Here is a 27949-nt window from a genome sequence, read left to right on the forward strand (position 1 = left end):
ATTTGATCAAACGCACCCATCCAGTAAACTGGATTCAAAACTTGATTTAGTGCAAGGGAAGGCTTCTGAGGTGAGAAATTAGTTTCAGCCAATATCCCATATTGGATATTTCAGTCGGGCCAGTAAGCTGGTTTATAGATAGCTTTTTGTCCTGGATAGAGGGGCTGTGTTGTGGGGTTTTGACACTATACAAAAATTATTTTATATATTTTTTTCTTATTAAATTATTTTTATCTTCTGTTTATTTATTAAATCTTTTTTTTTGTGTGTGTGTGTGTGTGTGTGTTTTATTTTTGTTTCTTGGTTGCCTCGATCAATCACTGGGTTCTATTTACAGACAAACTGGTCCACAATCTGTGTGCAGCGCTTGCACTTGACGTAGCAGCACCAGTGGAACTTGCAGTGGCAGCGCTCGTACTGGTAGGTTTTGAACTGGTCATAGCCCCGGCCACAGCACATGAGCTCGCAGCCATCCATCCCCTCAGAGGTCTTGTTGCAGAGACGGCCCTCTGTGCCCAGCGAGCCGGTGCTCTCGTTGCGGAGGCAGTAGTCCGGGCTCTGATCCATGTATGCCAGGTCCTCGGGGGTGGGCGGGTTGAAGCGCTGGTTCACCAGCTCCAGCTTGCCTTTGCGGTTGATCCTCATGGCAGCCGCGCTGTCGTACTTCTCCTTGAGAAACTCGCCCACCTTGCGGAAGTCGGCCAGCTGGAGCCAGCAGGTCTTGAGGCTGCAGGAACCCGATACGCCGTGGCACTTGCAAGCCACATTCGCCATGTTGTACACCGCCTGGAAGCAGAAAGAAAACAGGAATGGTGAGAATGGGAACTAGCAAAGGCGCAACCAGAAACTTGTTTCATCACTGGATGCAGGATAGGTAATGATCGAGTGAAATTAATGTCTGTAAAAATAAGAAATAAGAAAGAAATAATGTATAAGCTATTATGTGGGGCATTGTGGACATGAAGAAAAATGTAAATTTGTCATGTCAAGATCATGAGATTAATTATGTTAAGATAGAGGGCTCCCAAGTGGCGCATCCAGTAAAGGCACTCCACATAGAGTGCAGGTTGCACCCTTTAGCCTGGAGATCACAGCTTCAGATCCAGGCTATGTCATTGCCAACCATGACTGGGGGTAGTGCACAATTGGCCCTCTGGGTAGGGAGGGCTTAGGTTGGCAGGGCAATCCATGGTTCACTACACACCAGCAACTCATGGCTGATAGGGCACCTGCAGGTCAGCAGTGGAGCCATTCAGATCTGTGTTGTCCTGTGTTGTGTGTTGTGTTGCTATAGGTCTGATGGCTTCACTGTGGATCTGCAGTGCAAAAATTGATGGATTGGCAGGAGCATGTTTCAGAGGACATGTGTTTCAGCCTCCATTTCCCAAGTCACCAGGGGGCTGGCAATTCTAAATTGGGGAGAAAACTGGGTTAAAATCATTGGCTACAACTAAATTAAAAAAAACAAAATATTGGGAAAATCCTGAGATAATCCAAGATTCAGATAGAATTAATCCCATGATTTTGACATGACACATTTTTTAATTTTATTTCTATCCATGCCCTCAATGAGCCTCCACAGGTTACTATCCGTAGTAGAAAGGATACAACTCCTCCGTAATGTTGTTGAAGCTGACACCCTAGGATCCTTCAAGAAGCTGCATGATGAGATTCTGATGAGATCTGCTTTGCTTAAGAAGCAAACTAAAAGTACAACAACATTTTGTTTCACCGAACAGTGATTTTTCTGTTTTCTTTTGTTTTTTTGTGACTTGGAATAAGGACAGTTATGGTATAACAGGAGCCAATGTACATTCCCTTGAAGTGTTTGTTTGTGTGTGTGGAGCAAGCCTGACCCCTACTGGTTGCTACTGTAAAGCACACTCTGAATTATCCCCTCTCCTTTAGCTTGCCCTCCCCCTCCCTCGGTGAGGCAATATGTATTCTTGTCGCATTTCTTACAACAGCAAAACAAAGAAAAGCAGGAGGGTAAACTCTCGCAAAACAAAAGGTAAATGAAGCCAGAGGGGTCTCCCAGACCCTCCCCACCTGCTTTCCAGAGGGGGCGTGACTGCTTGTGATACCAGGGGGATACCACAGCACTGGTTTAAAAGTGCGCTCTTATTAATAACACTGCAGTGACAAAACATAGGGTTCCAATGCAGGACTCGGAGATACTACAGCAAGCATTCAGTACTAAAAAGAAATGCCTTTCATGTTATATTCTGTAGTTTCTTTTTAATACCACTAAAGTAACTTATAATTTAATATAAGGAATCAGTACCATATCTTTGCATGGAACAAAAATGTTAACAAATGGTGATTACAGTAATTAATCAAGACGGTACAAGAATAATAAATAAACTCACCATGCAAAACTGAAGCCTCCTAAATCACTGAGACCGTGACACAGTGATTTAAATGCATGTTCTCCTGACAGTTTCTCCTGTAAATTTGCCATCAGTGAGGGGAGTTAGATTCCATTTGCTTTCCTAAACGTTCAGATTTCAACATTAGACACTTAAAGAGTAAGTAACGGGATTCTGAAAAATACTGTGTTACACGTCCCCACGTGTTAACTGTTTAAATAACATACCTGTAATTTTTCTTTTCATTGTTAATATCCTGACAACTTTTTTACACATATAACTTTAAAGTCTTTTTCAAAGCTCTTTTTAATATTGGGAATATTTGTAACCAATTAGCCATCATAAAAAGCCCTCCAACACTTTATAAATTACTACATCATGCATCTGTGTATAAGACAGCACGTCTGCAGCATTTAATTGTGAATGGATTATTTTTTTAATGGAATAATTTTTCCTATTATGTATAATAAATTATATATATTAGGACTAAGATTTTTAGCCTGTATATTTTTGACAATGGTGAAGGCAAAATAATAAATGATTAACGCTTTATACATTGACGTTCAAATGTTAAATTAAACTATGAAAACATCTACCAACAATTCCACGCACCTTTGAAGACATACTGCACACTAGCTTCCCCCCCCCAGCACTTTCAGTCAATGCAAATGAAGGCTGGTGTTGTTGATTCGTCTCCCGGCTCAGACGGACAGACATTAACTCCCTATCTGCCATCTCTGAAACTCTCCCTCTCTCTGCATGCAAGCCTGGGATGTCTGTGAGCCAGCCTGGCTGTGAGTGGGCTCTGAGCAACATCAAAGGGCTCCCTGAACTGTAGATTCCAAGCCTTTGATGCCAAGATCCTCCTGAACAGGACATTCTATACCTGGGGGCTTTGTGTGGCTGCTGTTGTGGCTCCAGTATAATGCACTATCAGGGCCTGTGAGACACTTTTATGACCTTAGTGCCACTATAGCACAATGTTGGGGTCCAAAAGCCAATGCAACACAGCAAAGGAAACTTCAACAGCAAACATCACCATTTCTTTTAGTATTGCAAATGTACCACAAATAATGTGTTAGACTGCAGCCTAAGAGCAAAGCAAATTACTCAACACACACAAATAATGAGCTGCAATCATGATAATGAGGGTTGCAATGAGCACCGCCTGTGCATCGGGGTATTTAGCGGCCGCACTTACAGCCCAGAGGTGAGGTGTGTTAGGAGTACAGAGAACAGTAGGCGCTGCATGAGATTTGTGGAGCAAGAAAATCAAAACAAACAAAAAAATGTCAGAGGAAGAGTAGCAAAGTCTTCTTGACGCACGGAAAAGAAAATTTTTCTGAGGCGTTGCTGAGAATCCTTACGGCTGAGGTCACTCAGCATGAAAATGAGTTATTTGGAAAAGCCAGTTCTGCTAACAAAGAGGCCACATGGTTCTTTGTAGTGGAGAAAGTCAATGCTGCTGGTGTTACCAGGAGGACAGTCAACCAGGTGATGAAAAGGTGGCAGGACCTGCAGCAGCAAACAAAAGTGAAACTCACAACACAGCACAGGCTTGCAGCAGGAACAGGAGGAGGGCCACCCTCCACATCACAGCTGACACCACTGGAGAGGCAATCCACCCCAAACAATGTGACCTTGGGTTTGAATATGTGGGGTCTCCGTCTTGCCCTTCTCCTCTGAAGGTTTTCCTTCCTGTCCTTAACAAGAGCCAAGCATCGCCGCAGCAGGAAGTGTACCACAGCAGCCATCCTGAGGCCCATTGCAGGTCTCTGAAGGTGTGTGCTTTTATACAGCTCTTAAGCCCAATTCCATGCTGTTCCTCTTCTTTTGAATTAATGAAGCCAATTCCATGCTCGTTTCTTCTTTTTAATACATTTCAATATCATTTAAATGGATTAATGATGGCAAAGTGCTATTTTGATAGCGGGTGCAGAATGCCAGATGAAAAGCATTCTTTGTATACACCACATTTTTAGTGACCGCTAAAATCCCACTTTACGCAAGCTAAACATGATTTTTGGCAGCAAATGCATGTGCAAGTATCCTTACATCAGCCTCTTAATGCGCCAAAACACCACATGTGCAAATCTGCTGCTATGGTGCTAAATTCTAGCTCCAGGGTACCTCATATAGTACCAGCAACATTAAATTCTGGCACCAGTGTACGTGCTTAATTATTATTTTTTGTACTCCTATGGAACCTTAGATGATGATAGTAACTCGTTTGATCTAGACTACTCACAAGACCCACCCACATTCATCCACATGTGAAGTTGTGAGGGGGGCCTGGTTAAGGCGGGTTTGAGAACTTAGCACCCGTCGTCTCTCTGCTGCTAAACTTTCAAAACAGTTAAGTACCAATTTTCAAAGCGATCTGCACCACTGACAATGTGTTTTAGCATGCTTTCCAATACATACAGTGCCTACAGAAAGTCTACACCCCCTTTTTTTTGTTGCCTTATAGCCTGGAATTAAAATGCATGAAAATATTTTTGTTTTCATTTATCTACACATCCTACCCCACAACTTCTAAGTGAAAAAAATATTCTAGAAATTTGTGGAAAATTAATTAAAAATTAAAACTGAAATAGCTTGGTTGGATGGATAAGTGTCCACCCCCCTTGTAATAGCAATCCTAAATTAGCTCATGTGTAACCAATCGCCTTCAAAGTTAAGTGGCCTCCATCTGTGTTAAATTGTAGTGATTCACATGATTTCAAGATAAATTCAACAGTTCCTGTAGGTTCTGCTGGGTAGTGCACTTCAAAGCAAAGACTCAACCAAAAAGCACCAAGGCACTTTCAAAAGAACTCCGGGACAAAGTTGTTGAAAGGCACAGGGAATGGGTATAAAAAAAATCAAAGGCCCTGAATATCCCTTGGAGCACAGTCAAAGTGATTATTAAGAAGTGGAAGGTGTATGGCACCACCAAGACCCTGCCTAGATCAGGCCGTCCCTCCAAACTGGATGACCAAGCAAGAAGGAGACTGATCAGAGAGGCTACCAAGAGTCCAATGGCAACTTGACAAGATCTACAGGCTTTTATGGCCAAGACTGGTCAAAGTGTGCATGTGACAACAATATCCCAAGCATTCCACAAATCTGGCTTGTATGGTTGGGTGGCAAGAAGGAAGCCATTACTCAAGAAAGCTCATCTTGAATCTCATTTGAAGTATGCAAAAAAACACTTTTTTTCTGTAGCTGTGGCAAAAAGTTTTGTGGTCTGACGGTACTCAAATTGAACTTTTTTGGCCTAAATGCAAAGCGTTACGTTTGGCACAAACCCAACACAGCGCATCACCCAAAGAACACCATCCGTACTGTGAAGCATGGTGGTGGCAGCATCATGTTATGGGGATGTTTCTCATCAGCACGGACTGGGGCACTTGTCAGGATAGAAGGTAAAATGAATGGAGCAAAGTACAGAGAAGTCCTTGAGGAAAACCTGCTGCCCTTTGCAAGAAAGCTGAAACTGTGACGGAAGTTCACCTTTCAGCATGACAATGACCCAAAGCACACAACCAAAGCTACACTGGAGTGGCTAAGGAACAAAAAGGTAAATGTCCTTGAGTGGCCCAGTCAGACCCTCAACTTAAATACAATCGAAAATTTGTAGAATGACTTGAAGATTGCTGTCCATCAACACTCCCCAAGGAACTTGACAGAGCTTGAACAGTTTTGTAAAGAAGAATGGTTAAATATTGCCAAATCTAGGTGTGCAAAGTTGGTAGAGACCTATCCTAACAGACTGCTATAATTGCTGCCAAAGGTGCTTCCATCAAGTATTAACTCAGGGGGGTGGATACTTATGGAATTATGATCTTTGAGTTTTGTATTTTTAATATATAATTCTTTTCTCAATAAAAACTTTTTTACCCTTAACAGTGTGGAGTATGATGTGTAGATAAGTGCGAAAAAATCCTCATTTAAATGCATGAAACTCTGAGGCACTGACACAACAAAATGTGAAAAAAGTTCAAGGGGGTGTAGACTTTTTATAGGCATTGTATGTTTGGTGAACCCTGCTTGTCAATACTTTAATGCTTTTACTCTTCAGCATTGTACTTTGCTGTACTTCAACTATGATACAACGGAGTAAACGTTAATAAGAGCAGGTAAAAGCAGGTCAACCCTTAAAGAGAACAGGGTCAAGCCCCTTGTTAATCTTCTGTGCTGGAGTCACTCAGCAGCAAAATCTGACAAGGGGGATTATTTTAATGGCCTTAAAGTAGAAGCCTCCACTATCACCCACCTCCCCAGCCCCAGCTCCAGCTCCAGCCCCTCAACCTTCAAAAGTGATTGACGCACAGGGAGTGTGTCTAATTAAAGAACAGCATCCTGCCGTTTGTTTGTAACAGCACCGTACAGTTTGGGGTACTCCCTCAGAACTGCTAGTTTGTATTACTGCCCAACCTGGGCACCACATACTGTCCCTTTCCAGTTGTTTAACCTCTACCTGAGACCTAAGCACCAGACCACACTGCTTCTTAGTCCCTCAGCTCTAACCACTAAACCACACTGCCTCCCAGTCCCTCAGCTCTAACCAGTAAACCACACTGCCTCCCAGTCCCTCAGCTCTAACCACTAAACCACACCGCCTCCCAGTCCCTCAGCTCTAACCACTAAACCACACTGCCTCCCAGTCACTCAGCTCTAACCACTAAACCACACTGTCTCCCAGTCCCTCAGCTCTAACCACTAAACCACACTGCCTCCCAGTCCCTCAGCTCTAACCACTAAACCACACTGCCTCCCAGTCCCTCAGCTCTAACCACTAAACCACACTGCCTCCCAGTCCCTCAGCTCTAACCACTAAACCACACTGCCTCCCAGTCCCTCAGCTCTAACCACTAGACCACACTGCCTCCCAGTCCCTCAGCTCTAACCACTAAACCACACTGCCTCCCAGTCCCTCAGCTCTAACCACTAAACCACACTGCCTCCCAGTCCCTCAGCTCTAACCACTAAACCACACTGCCTCCCAGTCCCTCAGCTCTAACCACTAAACCACACTGCCTCCCAGTCCCTCAGCTCTAACCACTAAACCACACTGCCTCCCAGTCCCTCAGCTCTAACCACTAAACCACACCGCCTCCCAGTCCCTCAGCTCTAACCACTAAACCACACTGCCTCCCAGTCACGCAGCTCTAACCACTAAACCACACTGTCTCCCAGTCCCTCAGCTCTAACCACTAAACCACACTGCCTCCCAGTCCCTCAGCTCTAACCACTAAACCACACTGCCTCCCAGTCCCTCAGCTCTAACCACAAGCCCACACTAAATCCCAATACCTCAGCTCTAACCTCTCAGTCCTTCACCCCTAAGCAAGGTTACATTTCTTACCTCTAGGTCAGAGCTTCTCAAACTCGGTCCTGGGGACCCCCTGTAGCTGCTGGTTTTCATTCCAACCAAACTCTCAATTACTTAACTAGACCCTTAATTGAACTGATAATTTGCTTAATTAGACCTTTTTACATGTTTTCAGCTCTTGAACAGTAGCATATTTCAAGATAGCTGTAACATTTTATAAGTAACTTGAACTGCAACTGTTTAAGAGCTGAAAAAAGTTTTAAAAAAGTCTAATTAAGCAAATTATTAGTTAAATTAAGGGTCTAGTTAACTAACTGAGAGCTTGGTTGGAATGAAAACCAGCAGCCTCAGGGGGTCCCAAGGATCGAGTTTGAGAAGCCCTGCTCTAGGTGGTGAGCTCTAATCGTAGACCACACTGTCTCCACAGCTCTAGCCACTAGGTTGTGCTGTCTCTCTGTGTTACATGCTGTCAGATCAGGATTTCACCAACACTGAGCATGGGAGCTGCAGCATGCTGTCAGATCAGGACTTCACCAACACTGAGCATGGGAGCTGCAGCATGCTGTCAGATCAGGACTTCACCAACACTGAGCATGGGAGCTGCAGCATGCTGTCAGATCAGGACTTCACCAACACTGAGCATGGGAGCTGCAGCATGCTGTCAGATCAGGACTTCACCAACACTGAGCAGGGGAGCTGCAGCATGCTGTCAGATCAGGACTTCACCAACACTGAGCATGGGAGCTGCAGCATGCTGTCAGATCAAGACTTCACCAACACTGAGCATGGGAGCTGCAGTACGCTGTCTCCATATTACAACTGGACACAATTAGATGCAGTCACCAGTTCCAGACACAACACTTGCAAAATATTTAAAATATAAGCATGCTAAGTTTATTGCAGTCATCAGCTGCATGAGGTAACCATTCAGCAGAATGAGGCAACAAACAAGTGAGTGCAGACCCAACAATCCTGGTTGTAATGGAGTAGGTCTCAGTTTTACAATTTAATTTTGCACATGGTTGCTGGTACAGCTGGTGGTCGCTGTTGGAAACACTGGTACTTGTGATGAACAGGTTGAAAACCACAGCAATAGAGTCAATTATCCAATTTTTGATCCACTGTACTGTCTAATCAACCGAACGCACCTGTAATCAGGTGATGAATTACCTGTGGTGTATTACACACACAGCTTCTGCGGCTAGGATGGCTACGAGATTTAGCTGCCAAAAAAAGAACAAGTAGACTGTGGCAAATGAAAGTTACAGAATTATTCAGACCACCAAAACCTTACAGCATTGTGTGCTTTAAACTGTTGCAGTTAAGCAAATTAAAACAGCCATCTTGTTATTGATTTTTCAATTTTGTCAGTATGGGCTGGAGATCCTGTCTGTTATGGAGCAGCTAAGATCTTTTATTTTATTAACTGCGTGCTATTACAATGCCTTAACAGAAAGTATCAAAGTATTTCTAAAGTTTAACAATTCCTAAACTTCTGTAATGTGTCTAAAGCTGTAGTGAATTGTATTATTTGATGATTTTGTAGATGGTACGTTTTAATTACAGTATTTCATTACCTTAACTGTAGGTGTTAGTTTTACTGAATTACATTAATTTAATTTAATTAAGCTTTGTAATGTTGTATGCTTAATGCAATAGAATAGGTTACTAGCTACATATCATCAGTAGGTACATGTGTACTAAGTACTTGTGTGTGTTAATTGTATTGTATACATTATGAAAGGTACTTATGAGGACTTAACTGATCCGTATAGTGGCTTTTAAAAAGTACCAAATTGCAAACACTATTATAAATTTGTGCAATTATTTAATACTAATGCAGGACAAATTGCAAAAAAAAAAAAAAAAAAAGTCATAGTTGTTTTTGTTTTTCAATTTGGTCTTTTTTAAAGCTGCTATAAGGACAGCAGTGTCATGATTCAAATATAGTGTTGAGAGTGTTAATACTGATGTAGAAAGTATTCAATAATTGGTATCCTGCGTTAATGTAATACTCCTATTAAATAAGCACCGATGGACCAGCCTTTATTTCAAATCACAGAAAGATACAAAATGTGAAACAAAAAGTTTTGGGGAATTCTGAATCCCCTCACCATCACTTGAAAACAAAAGAGTTTCTATAGCAATGTGATACGCAGCTGCCTGCGATACTAAAATGCAAGGCCTCGGATGAATATTTAAGAGAATATGCTTGCCAGTGTTCCTGAAAGGTTTTAATAAAAGCTCAAATTAGGACGACAAATGCTGCTGCAGTTTTGCAGCGTTATCACAATGCCAAATTGAAGAAAGGTTATGAACTTATGAGGGAGGGGATTGCTGCGGCCTAAGTCCTTGAAAGCAGCTGTTTATGTACCTGCTGTGTGAGTGACACTGAAAATGATAGATAGCTACACTGGGGCAGGAAGCCCATCCATTTTATTTGATGACAACTCCCCCAACAGAAAATGCGCTGCTCTGATGGGCAGCTATTCCCCGCAAAGAGCTAGCTAGGTAAACAAGCCACAGCGAGAAGGTCTAAGAGATAAGGGGGAGAGGGAGAGGCAGGAGAGAATGGAATGTGTTGTACCCGAGAGAAAGCTTTGTGAAGGTGCCTAAGTGGATCTGGATTGGTATTGTGGTGCTTTGCATTACAGCTGAAGGTAAAGGAAGGGGTGCTTATCTGAATCTGCACCATTTTAGTCACCTGAAAATAAAAGTGCTAGTGTTACTAAAGTAGTAACTAAGAAAGTTCCTCAAAAGACTTAAAAAGTGTGCCTTGTACTAACAATAATAATAAAAAAAATCCTCTAGAAAAACTGTACCAATTGCCTACAAATTATTTCCATTTTTATCAAAGTCAATGCCATTATTGATGGGGGAAGGGCCAAACTAAAACATATTTGTATTTATATTTTAGGAAGTATTACCAAAAAAAATGAACTGAGGGCACTGAGAAAAAGGTTTGCCACACAGTTTTACAAAGTTTGTAAAAGTTGTTTTTGTTTGTTTTGGTTGTTTTTTCACTGCACTGAAGAATCCCTGCCGAAACAGTGTTATGACATGACAACGCAGTCTGCACAGTGTTATGACATGACAACGCAGTCTGCACAGTGTTATGACATGATAACACACTCTGCACAGAGTTATGTCATCACAACGCAGTCTGCAGAGTGTTATGTCATCACAATGCAGTCAGGTAGTGATGTGACCCCAGGTTACTGCACCTTGATAACCAGCAGTGTTGCTCTTAGTCTATACTGCTGTGATGGCTACAGTAGCTTCACACTGTGCTGCTACTTCACCTCAGTACAGAACCATTGCAATGCCAGTAAAATTCATTACTACATTGCCACAGACAAGTTAACGAATTAACTTTAACGAGTGCTACACAGTGCTGCACGCACAGCCGGAATATGCCTGTTGCCTTTTCTATGTGCCTCCAGTGCTGGTGTCTGTCTTACAGGCAGCCAGCCAGCCTGGCCCCAGTACATTCACGCTAGACTTCCATCTTGCTTGAGTAAATGCGCCAGCTTCACGCCTAATTTTCAGGTAGCTACACTGCCCCCCACCCCTCAAACATGCTTGTTGGCTTTGCTGTCTTTGTTTTATTTTTTATTATTTGTTTTCCCTTCAACCCTCTATCTAATTCCACTGAATCAGTCCTGTCAAGTTTATTGTACTAAAACCGTGACAAAATCCAAGCAAAGCATAAAGACAAATGTAAAAAATGAACATTTAATGCAAAAAAAAATAAAATAATAATAATTGGCATGGTCATTTTTAGTAAGGGTCTGTTTCTGTGCCTCTATGACCTGCAAACCCAAAACTATAAATGCATGTCCTCCTGAGCAGACTCCCATGGGAGAGGCTTACATTGCAGCTTTCTGACAGCTCGACAATGTAATCCAAACCACAACGAGGACCAATCCCTGGGGATGCAACCAAGCAGCACTCGGAGCAGATCACAGGAGAAAAATCAAACAAACAAAAAACCAGAGGTGTGTGAACCCCCCGCCCGGAGCGGGACACCCCCCACCCCACCCCCATGTGGCCAGCTAGCTGCATATCAGCTGTGTTTTGAAGTTAGTTTTACATTGTGATCTGCAAGCACTCTGACACCGAATGAGGATTAAACCCTTGACCTCTCGCCCTCCAAGGGCACCCGAACCATTTGGTTGCTCGTTATAAACTTGCAAGCCACTCTTACTCTATCTAAAAACAATTGCACACTTTCCAACTTGAATTTGTTGCTGTTAACTAACCCTGCATTCCTGTGACAAACCATCAGCAGAAAACAGCAAGCCACTCTTCAGAAAGGGCTCTTCAGCTGCAGTGCATACCAGCACCACAATACAAACAGTTCTGTACTAAGGGGCAATGGTATTTGACATACCTATAGCATCACAATGGAATGAACACACCATATACATTGACAATCTCTACAGTACCTTGGTGTCATATCTCTGCCAAACAGACAATGTGCTACAGTATCAGCACCACTGTGATTCATGTGTTTAACAGTCACTGTGTTGCTATTAGTGATGCTGTGGTCTATTGTTTTGTTAGGGTTTCTATAAGATAATACAGATGTACTCCTCCTTTATAACACCGTGTAACACATTTTTTTTTTTTTTTGGTTCCTGGGTAGTAAGTGTTATTTCCTAATTGCTTATGCCTCAAAAGTATAGAAAATGGCTATTATTCCCCACAAACTTTGCTTTTGTGACCAGGACAGTGATATTTTGAAATTTACCTATTTTCTAGAACATTCCAGATAGATTCAGTGCTGAGTAAACTTGGAGTAACTTCTAGAACTTTCCAGTAATATAAATAGTAGTATAAATACAGGGGTTTTAAGCCCACCAGTTCAGTTTAGTTCCAGCTGCCTAAGTGGATACATATCTGCATTTTTCTGAGATGGCATCAAGAGGCTGCAATGGTGGCATTCCTGATGGGTCTCCAAGGTGGTTTTACCAAGTTTCCCTGCTACCTTTGCCTTTCGGACAGCAGGGACACCAAGGCGCACTACCACAGGCGGGACTGGCCACAGCGGACCGAGTTCTCTGTGGGGAGGAACAACGTCAAGTGGGAGCCACTGGTGGACCCCCGGAAGGTGCTGATTCCACCACTGCACATCAAATTGGGCCTTATCAAACAATTTGTCAGAGCTCTAGATAAGGAGTCGGCAGCCTTCAAGTACCTTCAAGACTTCTTCCCTAAGCTGTCTGAGGCAAAGGTCAAAGTCGGTGTCTTCGTCGGACCACAGATAAAGAAGATCCTGGAGTGCAATGAATTCCCCAAGAAGCTCACTAGTAAAGACAAAGCGGCTTGGAACAGCTTTGTCGCAGTGGTTCGGGGCTTCCTGGGCAATCACAAGGCCAAAAACTATCTGGAGCTGGTTGAGACTCTGGTAAAGAACTACGGCACAATGGACTGTAGGATGTCCCTCAAAGTCCATATCCCTGATGCTCATCTTGATAAATTCAAGAAGAATATGGGAGCGTACTCGGAGGAGCAAGGCGAGCACTTCCACCAGGATATACTGGACTTTGAACGCCGCTAGCAAGGGCAGTATAACGAGAACATGATGGGAGACTACATTTGGGGGCTGATTCACGAAAGTGATTTACAATATAATTGTAAATCTCGAAAAACTACTCACTTCTAAATCATCTGTAGTCATTTTTGTATTACTTTAGTATAAATACATGTTAATTTGGATTCATTTGTTGTTTTTTTCTGACTTTATGTGAACGAAAAGACCGTTTTCTCATTGGAAATAGGTAAATTTCAAAATATCACTGTCCTGGTCACAAAAGCAAAGTTTGTGGGGAATAATAGCCATTTTCTATACTTTTGAGGCATAAGCAATTAGGAAATAACACTTACTACCCAGGAACAAAAATTGTGTTACATAGTGTAATACAGCAGAATCCATAGTTAAGAGATTGTGCTTTTTGCTTGTGGAATGGCATCAGGGGGGCAATTAGAAGCCATGACCACACTGCCTTTTAACATTAAAGTATTGAAGGTTGCCTTAGGGAAACACTGTACAATGGTTTGGATTATAATTGTAACAGTAGCCTATTCCGATGTTTTTTTCTTAAAAATGGTGCTCATAAAAGTATATTGCAGTGTGCTAAAATTGCCCTAGCCCCTCTCACATGCCTTCTCAATATCCCTCCAGTCACTCAGGCTGTGTCAACCCCAGCCCCCCTTCCCGCTGTGTTCGGTTCACACCATTCTTCACAATTCTGTAAACAGCACAGGCCCCCTGATTTAGCAGGCCCACCCTATCTTTCACCCACTCTTCTGTCCAGATGGCCTCAACAGCTGAACCTGTTGATGAGATTCTTTGACGACCTCTTTGCTGGGAAGAGGGGAGAGGGAGACTGGGGGCTCCTGGGAAGAGAGGAGAGGGGGGAGACTGCAGGCTTGAGGGAGAGGGGACAGCAGACTCGAGGGGAAAGGGCAGAGGGAGAGACTGCAGGGGAGAGGGGAGAGGGAGACTGGGGGCTCCTGGGAAGAGAGGAGAGGGGGGAGACTGCAGGCTTGAGGGAGAGGGGACAGCAGACTCGAGGGGAAAGGGCAGAGGGAGAGACTGCAGGGGAGAGGGGAGAAGGACAGACTGAAGGCTCCTCCACTCCTCATGAGCTTGGAGGTCAAACTCATCTTTGAGCTTCCCTTTACATGCAGGCCTTCCTTAATAGACTCAAAAACCACACAAGGACAGCCTTCAATCAGATGAAAGGCCCACCATTGTGTTGCCATGGTGACCAGCTGAGGCCCCTTCTCAGTCACAAATTCATTATAAGTCCCCATTATATCCTAGGAGTGGTGGCTACATACTTATAATGCACTCCAGATGTCAGCGTATCAAAACTGCTTCACGCTTAACAACACAATTGTTACATTTTAAAATAACAGTTACCAGTATGTCTTTCTTCTATCCTATTTCAATTTCATTACTTTTTCTATGTATTTATTTTTTATTTCCACACGAATTAGGACATATCTTATGAGACCAACCTTATAAGACACCAGCGACCTTGAGGCATTGCAGGCCACCTCATGGCTTAGTAAACAGTCAGTGTTCTAGTCTGCGGAGGCTGTCTGCCAGCTCAGAAAGTACCAATTTCAGTAAAGCCAGGCTTAGTCAGTGCCAACCGCAGACCAATCCCACTTCAATGGCTGGCACACACACTAACCACTGAGCCGCTTGGCTGCTAGGGCCTCCATGATCGCTTCCAGTGAAGTCAGCTTCCGGACATGTTATCCAAACCCCACACCACCACACCCCTGTCTGCATGGCTAAAGAATCTCTGCACCACTGTGTACGATATATATTTATAAACAACAGCTCACACAATCATTTATTCTTTTTACTATATATTCAAGCAGAGATTTTTGTAACACATACTCAAAACTGTTGCAGAGGGGGCTTTATTCAGTGTAACACAGACACTGCACCAAGGCATTCGCGCATTTACAATCTGAAGCCAGTATGTTGGGGAATGTATAATTTTTAACAGTTTTTTCTTTGTTTGTAACATCACATTTCATTCAAGTAGTTTTTACCTGTGTCTTTTCTTTAAACTTGGAGCTATACATGAGCTACAGCTATGGCCAAAAGTTTAGCATCACCTAGCATTTTAGGATTGAACAAAATATATGAACATAATTTAGATATTTTATTTAACATCATGGATTCAAAGAAACTACAAAATGACATTGCAAAAGTTTACAGGAAGGCATAATAAATAGTAAGCCAAATTTCTTATGTCACATTTTTCAATTTTTGTCAGTTTTCTATTAAGTATACGGAAAACTACAAAGCGGTATGTAATTCAGTATGTTAACGTAACATTATTCAGCAGATTTCATTCAACTTTATAAAACAAAATGAGTTCATTCTATAAAAGGTGATGCAAAACGTTTGGTCGTAGCTGTAAATTTAAACCTCTAACCCTTAACCACAAAAATGAAGGCCTTGTAAATGAAAAACATTTTGGGCGATTAGCTCCTCAGTGCAGAGAGCTGTAACTAGGGGAGGAGTCGAGAACTCATCTCAATATGCCAGCCTGAGACCCTGTTGTGAATAAATCACTTCCTCTGCTCATTTCCTGTCAATGGAGTGGGTTGGAGTGGGGGAGGGTTATGGGATGGGACAAGGGTCATAGCCCAATGTTTCTCAAAACCACTTTAATAATGTCCTAAAAGAACTTCAGGCACCAGGCTCTGGACCTTGGATACCTGCCATAGTTTTGCAGAGTGGCTCTCAAAAGTATTCACCCCCCTTGGACTTTTCCACATTTTATTGTGTTACAACATGTTATATTTGTAATTAACAATTGTAGATTTTACTTTTCACTTTGACGTTGTGAACTTTTTTGTGTTGATCAGTGGCAAATACTCCTAATTAAATCAATTTTGATTCCATGTTGTAACACAATAAAATGTGAAAAAGTCCAAAGGGGGGGTGAATACTTTTGAGAGCCACTGTATGTGGTCTAACTATCTATGTAAGTAAATTCCACTACAAACAGGGAACAGGCACATTATTTGATTTGTTAATTATTTGATTTTATATAGCAATACGAAAGGACATGATCAAATTCTTTAACAGGCGTTTATCAAGATCTCTAGTTGAAATGTCAAACAATGTCATACAGTGGCTTGCGAAAGTATTGACCCCCCTTGGCATTTTTCCTTTTTGTTGCCTTACAACCTGCAATTAAAATGGATTTTTTGGGGGTTTGTATCATTTGATTTACACAACATGCCTACCACTTTGAAGATGCAAAATATTTTTTATTGTGAAACAAACAAGAAATAAGACAAAAAAACAGAAAACTTGAGCGTGCGTAAGTATTCACCCCCCCAAAGTCAATACTTTGTAGAGCCACCTTTTGCAGCAATTACAGCTGCATGTCTCTTGGGGTATGTATCTATAAGCTTGGCACATCTAGCCACTGGGATTTTTGCCCATTCTTCAAGGCAAAACTGCTCCAGTTGGATGGGTTCCGCTGGTGTACAGCAATCTTTAAGTCATACCACAGATTCTCAATTGGATTGAGGTCTGGGCTTTGACTAGGCCATTCCAAGACATTTAAATGTTTCCCTTTAAACCACTCGAGTGTTGCTTTAGCAGTATGCTTAGGGTCATTGTCCTGCTGGAAGGTGAACCTCCGTCCCAGTCTCAAATCTCTGGGAGACTGAAACAGGTTTCCCTCAAGAATTTCCCTGTTTTTAGCGCCATCCATCATTCCTTCAATTCTGACCAGTTTCCCAGTCCCTGCTGATGAAAAACATCCCCACAGTATGGTGCTGCCACCACCATGCTTCACTGTGGGGATGGTGCTCTCGGGGTGATGAGAGGTGTTGGGTTTGCGCCAGACATAACGTTTTCCTTGATGGCCAAAAAGCTCAATTTTAGTCTCATCTGACCAGAGTACCTTCTTCCATATGTTTGGGGAGTCTCCCACATGCCTTTTGGCAAACACCAAATGTGTTTGCTTATTTTTTTCTTTAAGCAATGGCTTTTTTCTTCCATAAAGCCCAGCTCTGTGGAGTGTACAGCTTAAAGTGGTCCTATGGACAGATACTCCATTCTCCGCTGTGGAGCTTTGCAGCTCCTTCAGGGTTATCTTTGGTATCTTTGTTGCCTCTCTGATTAATGCCCTCCTTGCCTGGTCCGTGAGTTTTGGTGGGCGGCCCTCTTTTGCCAGGTTTGTTGTGGTTCCATATTCTTTCCATTTTTTAATAATGGCTTTAATGGTGCTCCATGGGATGTTCAAAGTTTCGGATATTTTTTTATAACCCAACCCTGATCTTTACTTCTCCACAACTTTGTCCCTGACCTGTTTGGAGAGCTCATTGGTCTTCATGGTGCCGCTTGCTTGGTGGTGCCCCTTGCTTAGTGGTGTTGCAGACTGTGGGGCCTTTCAGAACAGGTGTATATATACTGAGATAATGTGACACTTAGATTGCACATAGGTGGACTTTATTTAACTAATTATGTGACTTCTGAAGGTAATTGGTTGCACCAGATCTTATTTAGAGGCTTAATAGCAAAGGGGGTGAATACATATGCACGCACCACTTTTCCGTTATTTATTTTTTAGAATTTTTTGAAACAAGTTATTTTTTTCATTTCACTTCACCAATTTGGACTATTTTGTGTATGTCCATTACATGAAATCCAAATAAAAATCTATTTTAATTCCAGGTTGTAAGGCAACAAAATAGGAAAAATGCCAAGGGGGGGTCAATACTTTCGCAAGCCACTGTATTCAAATTTGTATTCAGGTACTACAACATATTTATGTATTTTTCCACACACAGGTCTTTATGTGTTTTATTGTAAGGGTTCCCCCTTTTTGAAGGTATAGTCACATTTGCTGACGGGCAGGGTAAGAAACGTCTTAGCTGCAGGAAGAAGCTGTCAAATCACTTTTCGGAGTAATTTTTTTTCAACTTTCATATCGTTAGTTTTATATGTATTAAAATATAGTGCTGATATTGAAAACAGTGGACTAGTGAAGGGCTATTATCCAATATGATACAGCACACGTACAATTTACTGTAAACACTTTACCAAATTCATGAATGATCAAATAGTGGAATAACGAGGGAGCACTGCCCTTCAAAAGACATGGTAATTCATTGTAGGTGAGGTTGCAGTGGCTGGAGACTGGCTGTACGAAGCCATTATTGTGACATCACTACTACTAGCCTGTCGTTAAACAATGATTTGGAACACCCACACAGTTAGAATAATGGTTGAGTCCAGTTCCCATAAGAGGAAAGGGGAGGTGGGGGGGACAAGGTTGTGGTTTCAACCAAGGGACTGCTGTGATACCAGCGATTTATGCTTTTTTAAACAACCCCTCCCCCAAAATTTAATATAACCAACTTCGAGACAACAGTGACTTTACCTCTGATCCACCTAGGGACTTTAACCAGCACGCTGAGGAGTTTAAAAGATTCCTAAAATATGAGAAATGTTATCCATTCACAGCAGTCCCTCAGTTGAAACCACCCCCTCATCCTTCCCCTAGGTCCTTTCCTCTTATGTTAACCAGCCTTGCCCGCAGTAGAAGCGGCAGTTGAGCTGGGGTTAGGTGGTTGCGTACCTGTCTTCCAGCCTCGTTGTTCTGCAGGTTCATGAGGGTGCGTGCATGCTCCTCCGAGCCCTTGGGGTAATTCTTCTCCCTCTCGCGGGCATCCACGAACTCCTTGGCAAAGCGGTACCCATAGTCCACGTTGTCACCGCAGCCCCCCCACAGCCAGTCCCGGGGAAGGTCCTTGGGGCGAGCGGCCCGGCTGCAGCCACAGGTGGACAACTCCCCCTCCCTGCAGGCCCGGCTGATTGCGTTCACCACACCCGCCGCGCTCACTGCGTAGATGAAGGCTGTTTCCCTGCTGCCTGGAGAGACACACACACACACACACAGACACACACACACACACACACAGTTGGTTAACATGCCTGTGAGTGCCCTTGCGATTCTATGGTGTTTTATTGGAAACCTTGACACGCCTTCCACAAGTTGCAGTATTTGATAAATGAATGCTCTGACTGCCTTACTGGGATTGCAAGGGGTCCCATTGTAAAGTAGTGCACTCTTTCAGCTCTGCAGACCTGTGTGCATATCTCAGGAAGGCAGCTCCACTCTAAACTGCTCTTGTGGGCCAAATGGCCTCCTCTCATTTATCATTACTTTTATCAAATATGCTAAAATGTAAATCTGCGCCCATTTTTATTTATTTTTCAGTACAAGATACTATTAGAGATAATGAAAATAAAATCCTTCAGATGAGACATAAAACCTATGTCCGTATTATAAGTGACTCTGCAACAGTTGTTGATGTGTAGTTCACCCCCTAGTCTCTGTAAGTCATTTTGGATAAAAGCATCTGCTAAATGACTAATTAATAAAGAAAAAACAAAACGAGCAAAGAGCTAGAATTGGAGCAGCAATAACACTGAAACATCAGTTAGCACTCCTTTCAATCTTGTTGAAAAGTCAGTCAGCAGTTATCTGGTTTGACAGTATGCACATTTTAAATGGATGGAGGCTTCTATTGCATCAGTGTATTTGAATTTGATCAGAATACTGTACTATCTCAAACCAGGGGAGATTGGCTGCTCAGTTTTTAGACCTTCAATGAACACCAGGTGCTCTGGGTATGACCTGGTGTTTGTGGCTCAGTAGGGGGTCAAGACAGCCCAGCCCCAGAAGCACAGTACAGTACAGGGACCACAGTGCTATTGAAGGCACTGTCTATACTTTGTAGACAAGATCCATGATTCTATAATAAGAGCTACTTAAAGAATCCCTAGAAAGGTAATCATTGATGATTGATTTTCCTAATAATGTGGAAATGGAACAGTGGTGCCCTCTGGTGTCACAAAATGTAAATACTATTTTTTATTGGTTTAAAATTGCTGCAGGTCCCCACGGCCCTGAATACAATGTTGACAATCTAGTTTGTTTACACCCAAAACAACTGCTGCATTTGTTATATTTGTAAGATTTCTTTAGGGAACAGATACAGTGTTGATATTTTCAACGGTTCTAACTGTCGCATCTGTATTATTACACGGTTTACTGTAATAGTCTAATATTTGATAGTATATGAATTGGAAAGCCTTGCTGACTGTATTTGCCATTTGCAGTAGGTTTGTACCGAAATTAAATAAATAAAAAAATATGTAACCACAGAACTACAAATAAATACATAAATAAATGGGTTTAAATAATGACGTGCTACAACTCTCAGGTGAACATTCATTAGTAAGAGCGCGTCCCGTAACGCAATCAAACAGTTGTGAAAGAAGAATGTGAGGAAGACTGAAAAGGAAAGGGTCGGAGGTGCTGAAGGTTCTCACGCACTCATTCCACACCCTGCCTTTTTTTATGAATGACAAAGAAAAGTCATCCTTACATTTATCTCCGCCAACAACTTTTTTTTTTTTCTCAAACCACCTTGCATCTGCTGTGCACGTGGGAATGTGTGTTCACTTTGTATATGAAAGAAAAAAAGACAGGTGTACTATCTAAATAACACAATGGAACGCAAGTGTCTCGAAAGAAGCCATTTTTATTAAGCTCCAGTGCCTTGTTATATAAAAAATAAAATCGTTACCAACCGTTTTCATAAGTTGTGCATAAACAGTTTTACATTGACATCCAGAGTTGTGTGTTGTGTATCATATTACATTGTTTGGATTTTGTTGTGTTCTTTTTTTAAGTAGTATTGACTTTAGAGATAACGTAAATCTAGTCCTCTGTGTATTTCAAAGACTTCAATTAATCTACCGTCGTACACAGATCCTCCATTATACATTATACACAATGAGATTGCAGTCGTATTATGTCCGAATCTGTGTGTTTGGAATAGGGTTCATGGACTCACACGGCTTGTGCTGACTAGCTGTGACAGACGGACAGGCTAGTATGCGCGCTGTGAGTTCGGACTGGTCATGGAAATCAGAGGGATGTAACCTATTGAAGAATTCAGTTTTATTGTCCTGTGGCCGGAGACATCAAAAAGTCCGCCCAGATTTCTCGACTTCTTACCATCAGATAATTGCATTTCAAAAGAGGCTGCGGACAATGGCCGAGCTAACACCTCAATATAAACCTAGCGATGGACTGCAAATAACACTTTTGCAATTTGTGGGAAACTGGGGGGTCGTCTTTTTTCCGGGAAAAGTTACCTTACACCTTTTTATACAAAACGGATATCACACCCTATTGTTGTAAGAGTCACGGCTTCTACTTTTTGATAGCGTATCTGGGCTTTTAAAAACAATAAGAAAGGATAATAAGACAGTCTGCATTCTAAGCGGGAAAGCGCATGTTGCCCTTGTCATTGACCCCGAACTGTGCAGCCTTTATTGCAGCGTGAAAAGATAAACGGTCTGTGGAACAGGCTATTTTACAGATGTCTAAACGTACTACATATGTACTAACTATATATATATATATATATATATATATATATATATATATATATATATATATATATATATATATATATATACTGAATCATGTCTGTGATGCTTGTTTGTAATGAACCCGATCTCTAGCAATAAGCAACACAGCGTTGCAATTTGAGTGCCCGTAAATTGATTCTTACTCATTTTGCAATATTAGTTCATAAAGACATATGCATGTGGTAATGCAGTGTATTTTTAATGTTTTTTTCAGACAATGAATAAATGCACACACAAATAATGTCAAGTTTTCGTAGCATGTCTGGGAATTGAGGACCGCTACTCTAATATACAATGCAGGAGTACACACGGGTCCTGCTATATTGCAGTATCGTAAAAGTGGGCGAGTGCTATAAAAATGTGACTCAAACTATAAACAACATGGCGGTGGCTGGGGGCTATCTGAGCACAGCTAGAATATTTTGGAAAATAAAGAGGTATAACAACTGTATTCCTTAAATGCCCAACACAGCTTACTTATTTGCATGACCCGTCCAAAGACCGAGGTGTTGTCCACCGTGCTACAGTTCCACCTCCTCTGCCTGAATTGAAACTGACACTCCTTGATGCCCGTCTTGGCCCCTTCGCCGATGTACACCATGTGATCCTGGTAGAGCTGGCACAGTTTCCGCTGGCCCTGCGACAGTCCCATGAGCTGACTGCACAGAGGCTGCGCTCCTATGATGTACATCTCGGGTCTCTGAATGGGGTTCATTGCTAAAGACCTACAGCCAGAAAAGGGAAAAGGACAGTTTGTCACGTTAGAATTGTCATCACCCCACTATATGCACGCGTTGACAATCTCTGCATCTGTCGGTGGTCTCAGCCGATTTCATTATAGTCACATTGGATGATATATTTAGCCTGTCTAAATTAAACGTGTTTCCTTTATATGAGTTCATGAATGGCAAATTATCATGTCAGTTGGTTTTCCACAGGTAGGCTACATTATTTTAGCTTATTTTTTCACAATGACTGCTGTCGGTTGAACATTGTATGAGGTGTTGAAATTGACCAATCAACAATAAACCAGCTTCCACATCTGGGGGATTTAATTATTAGAAGTGCACTTGGATCCTCATTCTCTCCGTGTATTTGAACAATACACCTCCCTCTCACTCTCGCTCTCTAAGATTAGTGTCACGATGTGCTACTCCAAACTAAGACAAGTTTAATGAAGTAATCAACCAACCCGTGTTACAATTACTGTAATGGTATTGACTGTTAATTGGCGTCTGGCTGGGAAATCAGACTCCAGTACTTTACATACATACGCTTATTGGGTTTATTTTTTGTTGTTATTTTTGTCACCGAATCGCTTCATAAAAAAATTATAACGCTTCAAATTGTGTCCAACAGTAGCCTAAATAGTAGAAGACTCATATATGTATAATGAGTGTAAACAACTAACGTTTGTGTATGTGTTTATAATATTTATCCAGGAAAACCCTATGGCCTCATGTGCCACAATGCCTCGGAAGGTCACGAAAAGCATCAGTTAACAAGAATGTTTTTAACTTATTCACAGGCTGGGAGACTCAGTGTTGGTGTGTCACATAAACATCTAGATATTGTATTAGCAAAGCATTGTTATAGTTAAAACAGAGAAACACCATAATCTCCATTGAAAGCACGGCCATCAAGCTAATGTCAAAATGACCTTATACTCCTTCAGAAATCCACAACAATACGTATACATGTGTTTAATTTAGCACCAACAGCAAGTATACAATGTATGAATGCATTTTAACTAAAAACGTAGATTCTTCATACAGCACTTAGTGTGGACAGATGCTTAGGAGATGTCATTTTAAGCCACTGCTGTCAACATCACCGCAAGTTTTTGTTTTAAACTAGTGACTGAATGTGTGTGTGTGTGCGTGTGTGTGCGTGTGCGTGTGGGTGTGCGTGCGTGTGCGTGTGCGTGTGCGTGTAAGGACAGCATAACTTACCACCACGAGTTTGCATCCACAAAGAGCTGGGAAGTGCAGGAGATGAGAGCGATTGTAAGTAGCAAGTGGATCCCCGTCATGGTGAACTGTCCTTGGGTCAGCCTGAGGTCCATGCCCCCCTGAGCCAAAGATCTTAACGTAAACCTGTTTTTCTGAAATGATCAAAAGCAAAAAAATAAAAATAAAAAAATTAAAATGCTTAGATCAACCAAAAGCAAGCATTTTTAAATCCCTTGTGAGCCAGAAAAGAACCCCAACTGTTCTTAGTAATAGTGCTTCAACGATGTCCTCAATAAGCCGTTCAAATCCCCCCTTTTGCGAAGCCCATTTCTCCCTTACTCCTGTGTCAACTCTTTCACTTGCAATCCAACTTCTGCGGAAGATCTTATTTTTAACAAGAGTCTTTATGAGTGTTCATCTCCCTCGCTTTGATTGGTCCGACAAGTGCCTCCATTTAAATGTGTAAAAAATAAAAACACGATTATACTTTGGACAGAATGAAAAAAGATACTCAAGGGGTGAAAATGAGAAGAGACGCAGGAGGAGTGAGCGAAATCACCAGTACAGGCGCCCCTCCTGCCTGTCTTTGAATCTGATGGTTTCGGCAATTACATCTCTCTCTCTCTCTCTCTCTCTCTCTCTCTCTCTCTCAAGGAGGGACTGATGTGAAGTACAAGACCCACCTCTTATCCTGAGAGCGCAGTTAGGAAAACAACAAATGGATAGCGATTGCGGGCTGTTTAAACACGATCTCCTGCCGGGTGAGAGCCCTCCAGTCAGCGAAGTGGAAAAACTTTTTTTTTATCGTTCTTTCCATGCACCCAGTATTGTAGGTGTGCGGTGCAGATGTATAATTTGGGCTTGTTACTTTACAGACGCACACCAACATGAAGTGTACTCCTGCATCAGCAAGTCTGCTAATAAAATATGTTTGGAATAATGTGTCACTGCCGCGATTGTATTTTATTGTAAACACCATCCTTCATTTGCATTCTACATCAAAGGTCTCAGACAGTTGTAATAAACCATTTGCAATGGCTTTGACTGGTCCAGCTGTAAGCTTTTCAAATGTTATGGGAAAAGTTAACCAAACCGGTAACAATTGTAGAAAGTGCGCTGTCCGCCCCACGCAGTACATAAGATTTGATACACGCCTGCGCTGTATGACGGGATGCTATATTTGAGGTGACTGGCACAGACTGTATTGTAGCGTGCAGGGGGGAAGGCAGCAGCAGGGCTGGTACGTAACGTAATCACATACGAAGACATAAGCCTGATATTGGCTGATAACTGCTTGTAAAGGAGCTGGCTCTTGTACAGCGGTATCGGCGCTATGAGTTAGTGCCAATGGTCCCCAGTTCGCGCCCGCTTTCTGCCTGTGTGTGGCTTGCCTGTGTAATGCGCCTAAAAATCATCGTTACACACAGAAAAATAGTAGTGTATAAGAAGCATTATTATATAACAAAAAATACATAATATAATGGACGCTTACAATGGATACTCAAATAAGCGCATGGCCCAGTTGGCTTTTAAAAAAAAAAAAAAAAAAAATCGACTTATCTCTCCACCTATGGCCCATTTCTGTGAAAAACGAACTAACTGGACTGTTAAAATGGTTGACATGTGATTCGCCTGTGCTTATTGAGATAGAATGCAACACTGAGTTAGGATTGATGTGTGATTCGCCTGGGTTATAGAGAGATGGAAACCAATACTGCGCCCATGTCCAAGTAAAAGCGTGATAAATTGTGAGTCTACATCTTAGCGGGATGGGAAACGGAACGAAGAGCAATACTTGCACCTTGGTCTCTGTTTTCCAGCTGGAATTATACTGTAGACTTGCACCGTAACAAAAATATGCTGTAGCCTATACTAGATAACCAGGTGTTTGTACTACATTGTAATTTTAGGTAATGTTCTTAAAGTAATAAATAAAACCAGTTCACAAATAAAACCGTACCGTAGAGAACAGAATGACATTCTTGGGATTCCAGTTAAATGCTATTGGGTTCTATGTGGCCATAAAAGCCACTAAAACACAATTCCATAACAATAGCGTCGCCGCTAGTTACGTCTTGTCCTGTTGCCGTAAACTCATTCAAAGGAGAGACCTTTTTATTACTGTATGCTGCACCTTTCGATTTATTGCAGTTCACCTCTGATACAGTTGTGATTTTATAATATTTTCTACGAAACGCGTTTTCTTAGAAATAATTTTCTCTGGCATGATAACCTTTGACTAGGATACAGAAAAGCAACATGTAGGCTATTGAAATACATCATGTGTGGAAAAACTACTTGAGTAAAAGTACAAAAGTGTCATATCTTAAAAGTACTCAAGTGTCAGCAGTAAAAAATAGCCGCCCTTAAATTCTACCCATGGAAATCTGCTGTTACCCTGAGTTACACACCAAAGGTATTCATCGGGGGCACTATTTTACACACACCTATAGGCCTAATATACATTTAAATCTCAAATCAGGAATTTAAATTTTAGTCACGATCATTTATCCATTATATATATATATATAGATATATATATATATGCAATAGATATATATATATTATATATATATATATATATATATATATATATCTATACATTTTGTATAATATATATACATTGAGACATTGTGTGTTTTTTTGTAATTAAGTTTTTATTGATATATATAGATAGAGATACAGTACATGCGAATAGGTTATGACTAGATAGACATTAAAAAGAAAAGGACATAAGAGGAGAGAGAGAGAGAGAGAGAGAGAGAGAGAGAGAGATTAATAGAGAGAGAGAGAGAGAGAGAGAGAGAACATTAAGTACCAAGTTAGGTGTCAATGACTAAGGGGATGTAAATTGCATTACCAAGTGCCATATTGCCCTTTTGCTTTCATCTAAAACATCTTTTGTTATACATGTAAGGAAAAAAAACATTAAAACATCTTTAACTCGTGTATGTTGTAATTTGTTTCACAATTATAACGTCATAACGATGTGATATGTCACTTTACGTACAGTTTAGTCCCCCCCTTAAATCATAGTACGAACTCTTAAAATTACGATTTGATGTAATTTTCTTTGGTAGTGTTACGTTATGTATATTTTCCAAACGAGTAAACGGCGCACCATTCCAGCAATCAGCTGATGACCTGTCGTTCCAACACATACGACTTGGCATGCCACGCCTGCCATAGGTTTGGCTTCCTCATACCATGTCCCAATCAGAATTCTGAGCAGCGCAAGAATCAGTGTGCTGAAACAACGAGAAACGAGATGCTTCTGGGAAATGTAGTGGAGTAAAAAGTACAATATTTTCTAAAACAACGTACTTGAGTAAAAGTAAAAGTATCCCAGAAAAGTACTCTCTCTCTCTCTCTCTCTCTCTCTCTCTCTCTCTCTCTCTCTCTCTCTCTCTATATATATATATATATATATATATATATATATATATTATTATATATGTCATACATAAACATTCTGATTCTTCCTGTTATGGTGGGTTAATGATTACAGCATGATTTACCATTATAATGTTTTTGTTTTGGTTTTTTCCATAAGGATTTTATCACATTCCACCATCTTACACCTGTTCATTTTGTCTTCACAGCAATGAACCACATCAATAAATATTTTAACTCAATGTTTTTTCTATTTTCTTTGGTTTTCACATCAAGGTCAATTAATGATGGAGCTTCTAATTATATGTATATAATTAAATTCTTATTATTACTTTTCTTTCCTTCTGAGTTGCTCAAAAACAGTTGCTACAATAAAAAAAAAAAAACATGGTGGCCATGTTGGATGACATCATCAACATACAAAACTGGCTAATAATGCCTTATAGAGTGCAGATAGGGCCATGGTTACTATGGAACACATATAGTAACCCATGTATGTATGTAATTGACTGCATTCTGTACTATTTGCTAAAGCGTTTGATAGTGGTACTGGTCCTGGAAGCTGTACATTTGCTGGCCACTCTAGCTTCTAATTATTTTCATAGTGATTGTCTGGAACAGGTTGCAGCAGTGACAGGTTGGCGTAAGAGCTTATTTCTGAAAGGTCTCTGCATGATAAAGACACACAATCACACACAGCCCCTTTGATGTCTTCTTAGCCACACCCAAAAAGACCTGTGCTCACCTTCACACTAAGGCAAACTTGTCACTTCTCAAATATGTATCAGAAGGACTCTTCCCTTACCCTAGCTTAACCTCGAAACTGCTCTGACAAACTTATTTGATCTTCTGCAGTTACTTATTCTATTTAATCAGTTCATTCTCTCTAATAAAAAGGCTGTACTGAACAGGT

The 27949-nt window shown here is 41.4% G+C and overlaps 1 protein-coding gene across 1 annotated transcript in view; it reads right to left on the bottom strand.

Annotated features, from left to right (window-relative positions):
- Positions 1–273: 273 nt before the first annotated feature.
- LOC121318596 (protein Wnt-5b-like) overlaps positions 274–27949 on the bottom strand; it is a 101736-nt gene continuing 74060 nt past the window's right edge. Inside the window, exons 2-5 of the mRNA XM_041255440.1 lie at positions 23644–23795; positions 22169–22416; positions 18822–19114; positions 274–786 (exon numbers count right to left, since the gene is read on the bottom strand). Coding sequence (XP_041111374.1) covers positions 328–786; positions 18822–19114; positions 22169–22416; positions 23644–23795 — 1152 coding nt within the window. The 3' untranslated portion in view covers positions 274–327. The remainder of the gene's footprint in view (positions 787–18821; positions 19115–22168; positions 22417–23643; positions 23796–27949) is intronic.

The sequence above is a fragment of the Polyodon spathula genome, chromosome 7 (genome assembly GCF_017654505.1).
Source record: "Polyodon spathula isolate WHYD16114869_AA chromosome 7, ASM1765450v1, whole genome shotgun sequence".
Taxonomy (NCBI): Eukaryota; Metazoa; Chordata; class Actinopteri; order Acipenseriformes; family Polyodontidae; genus Polyodon; species Polyodon spathula.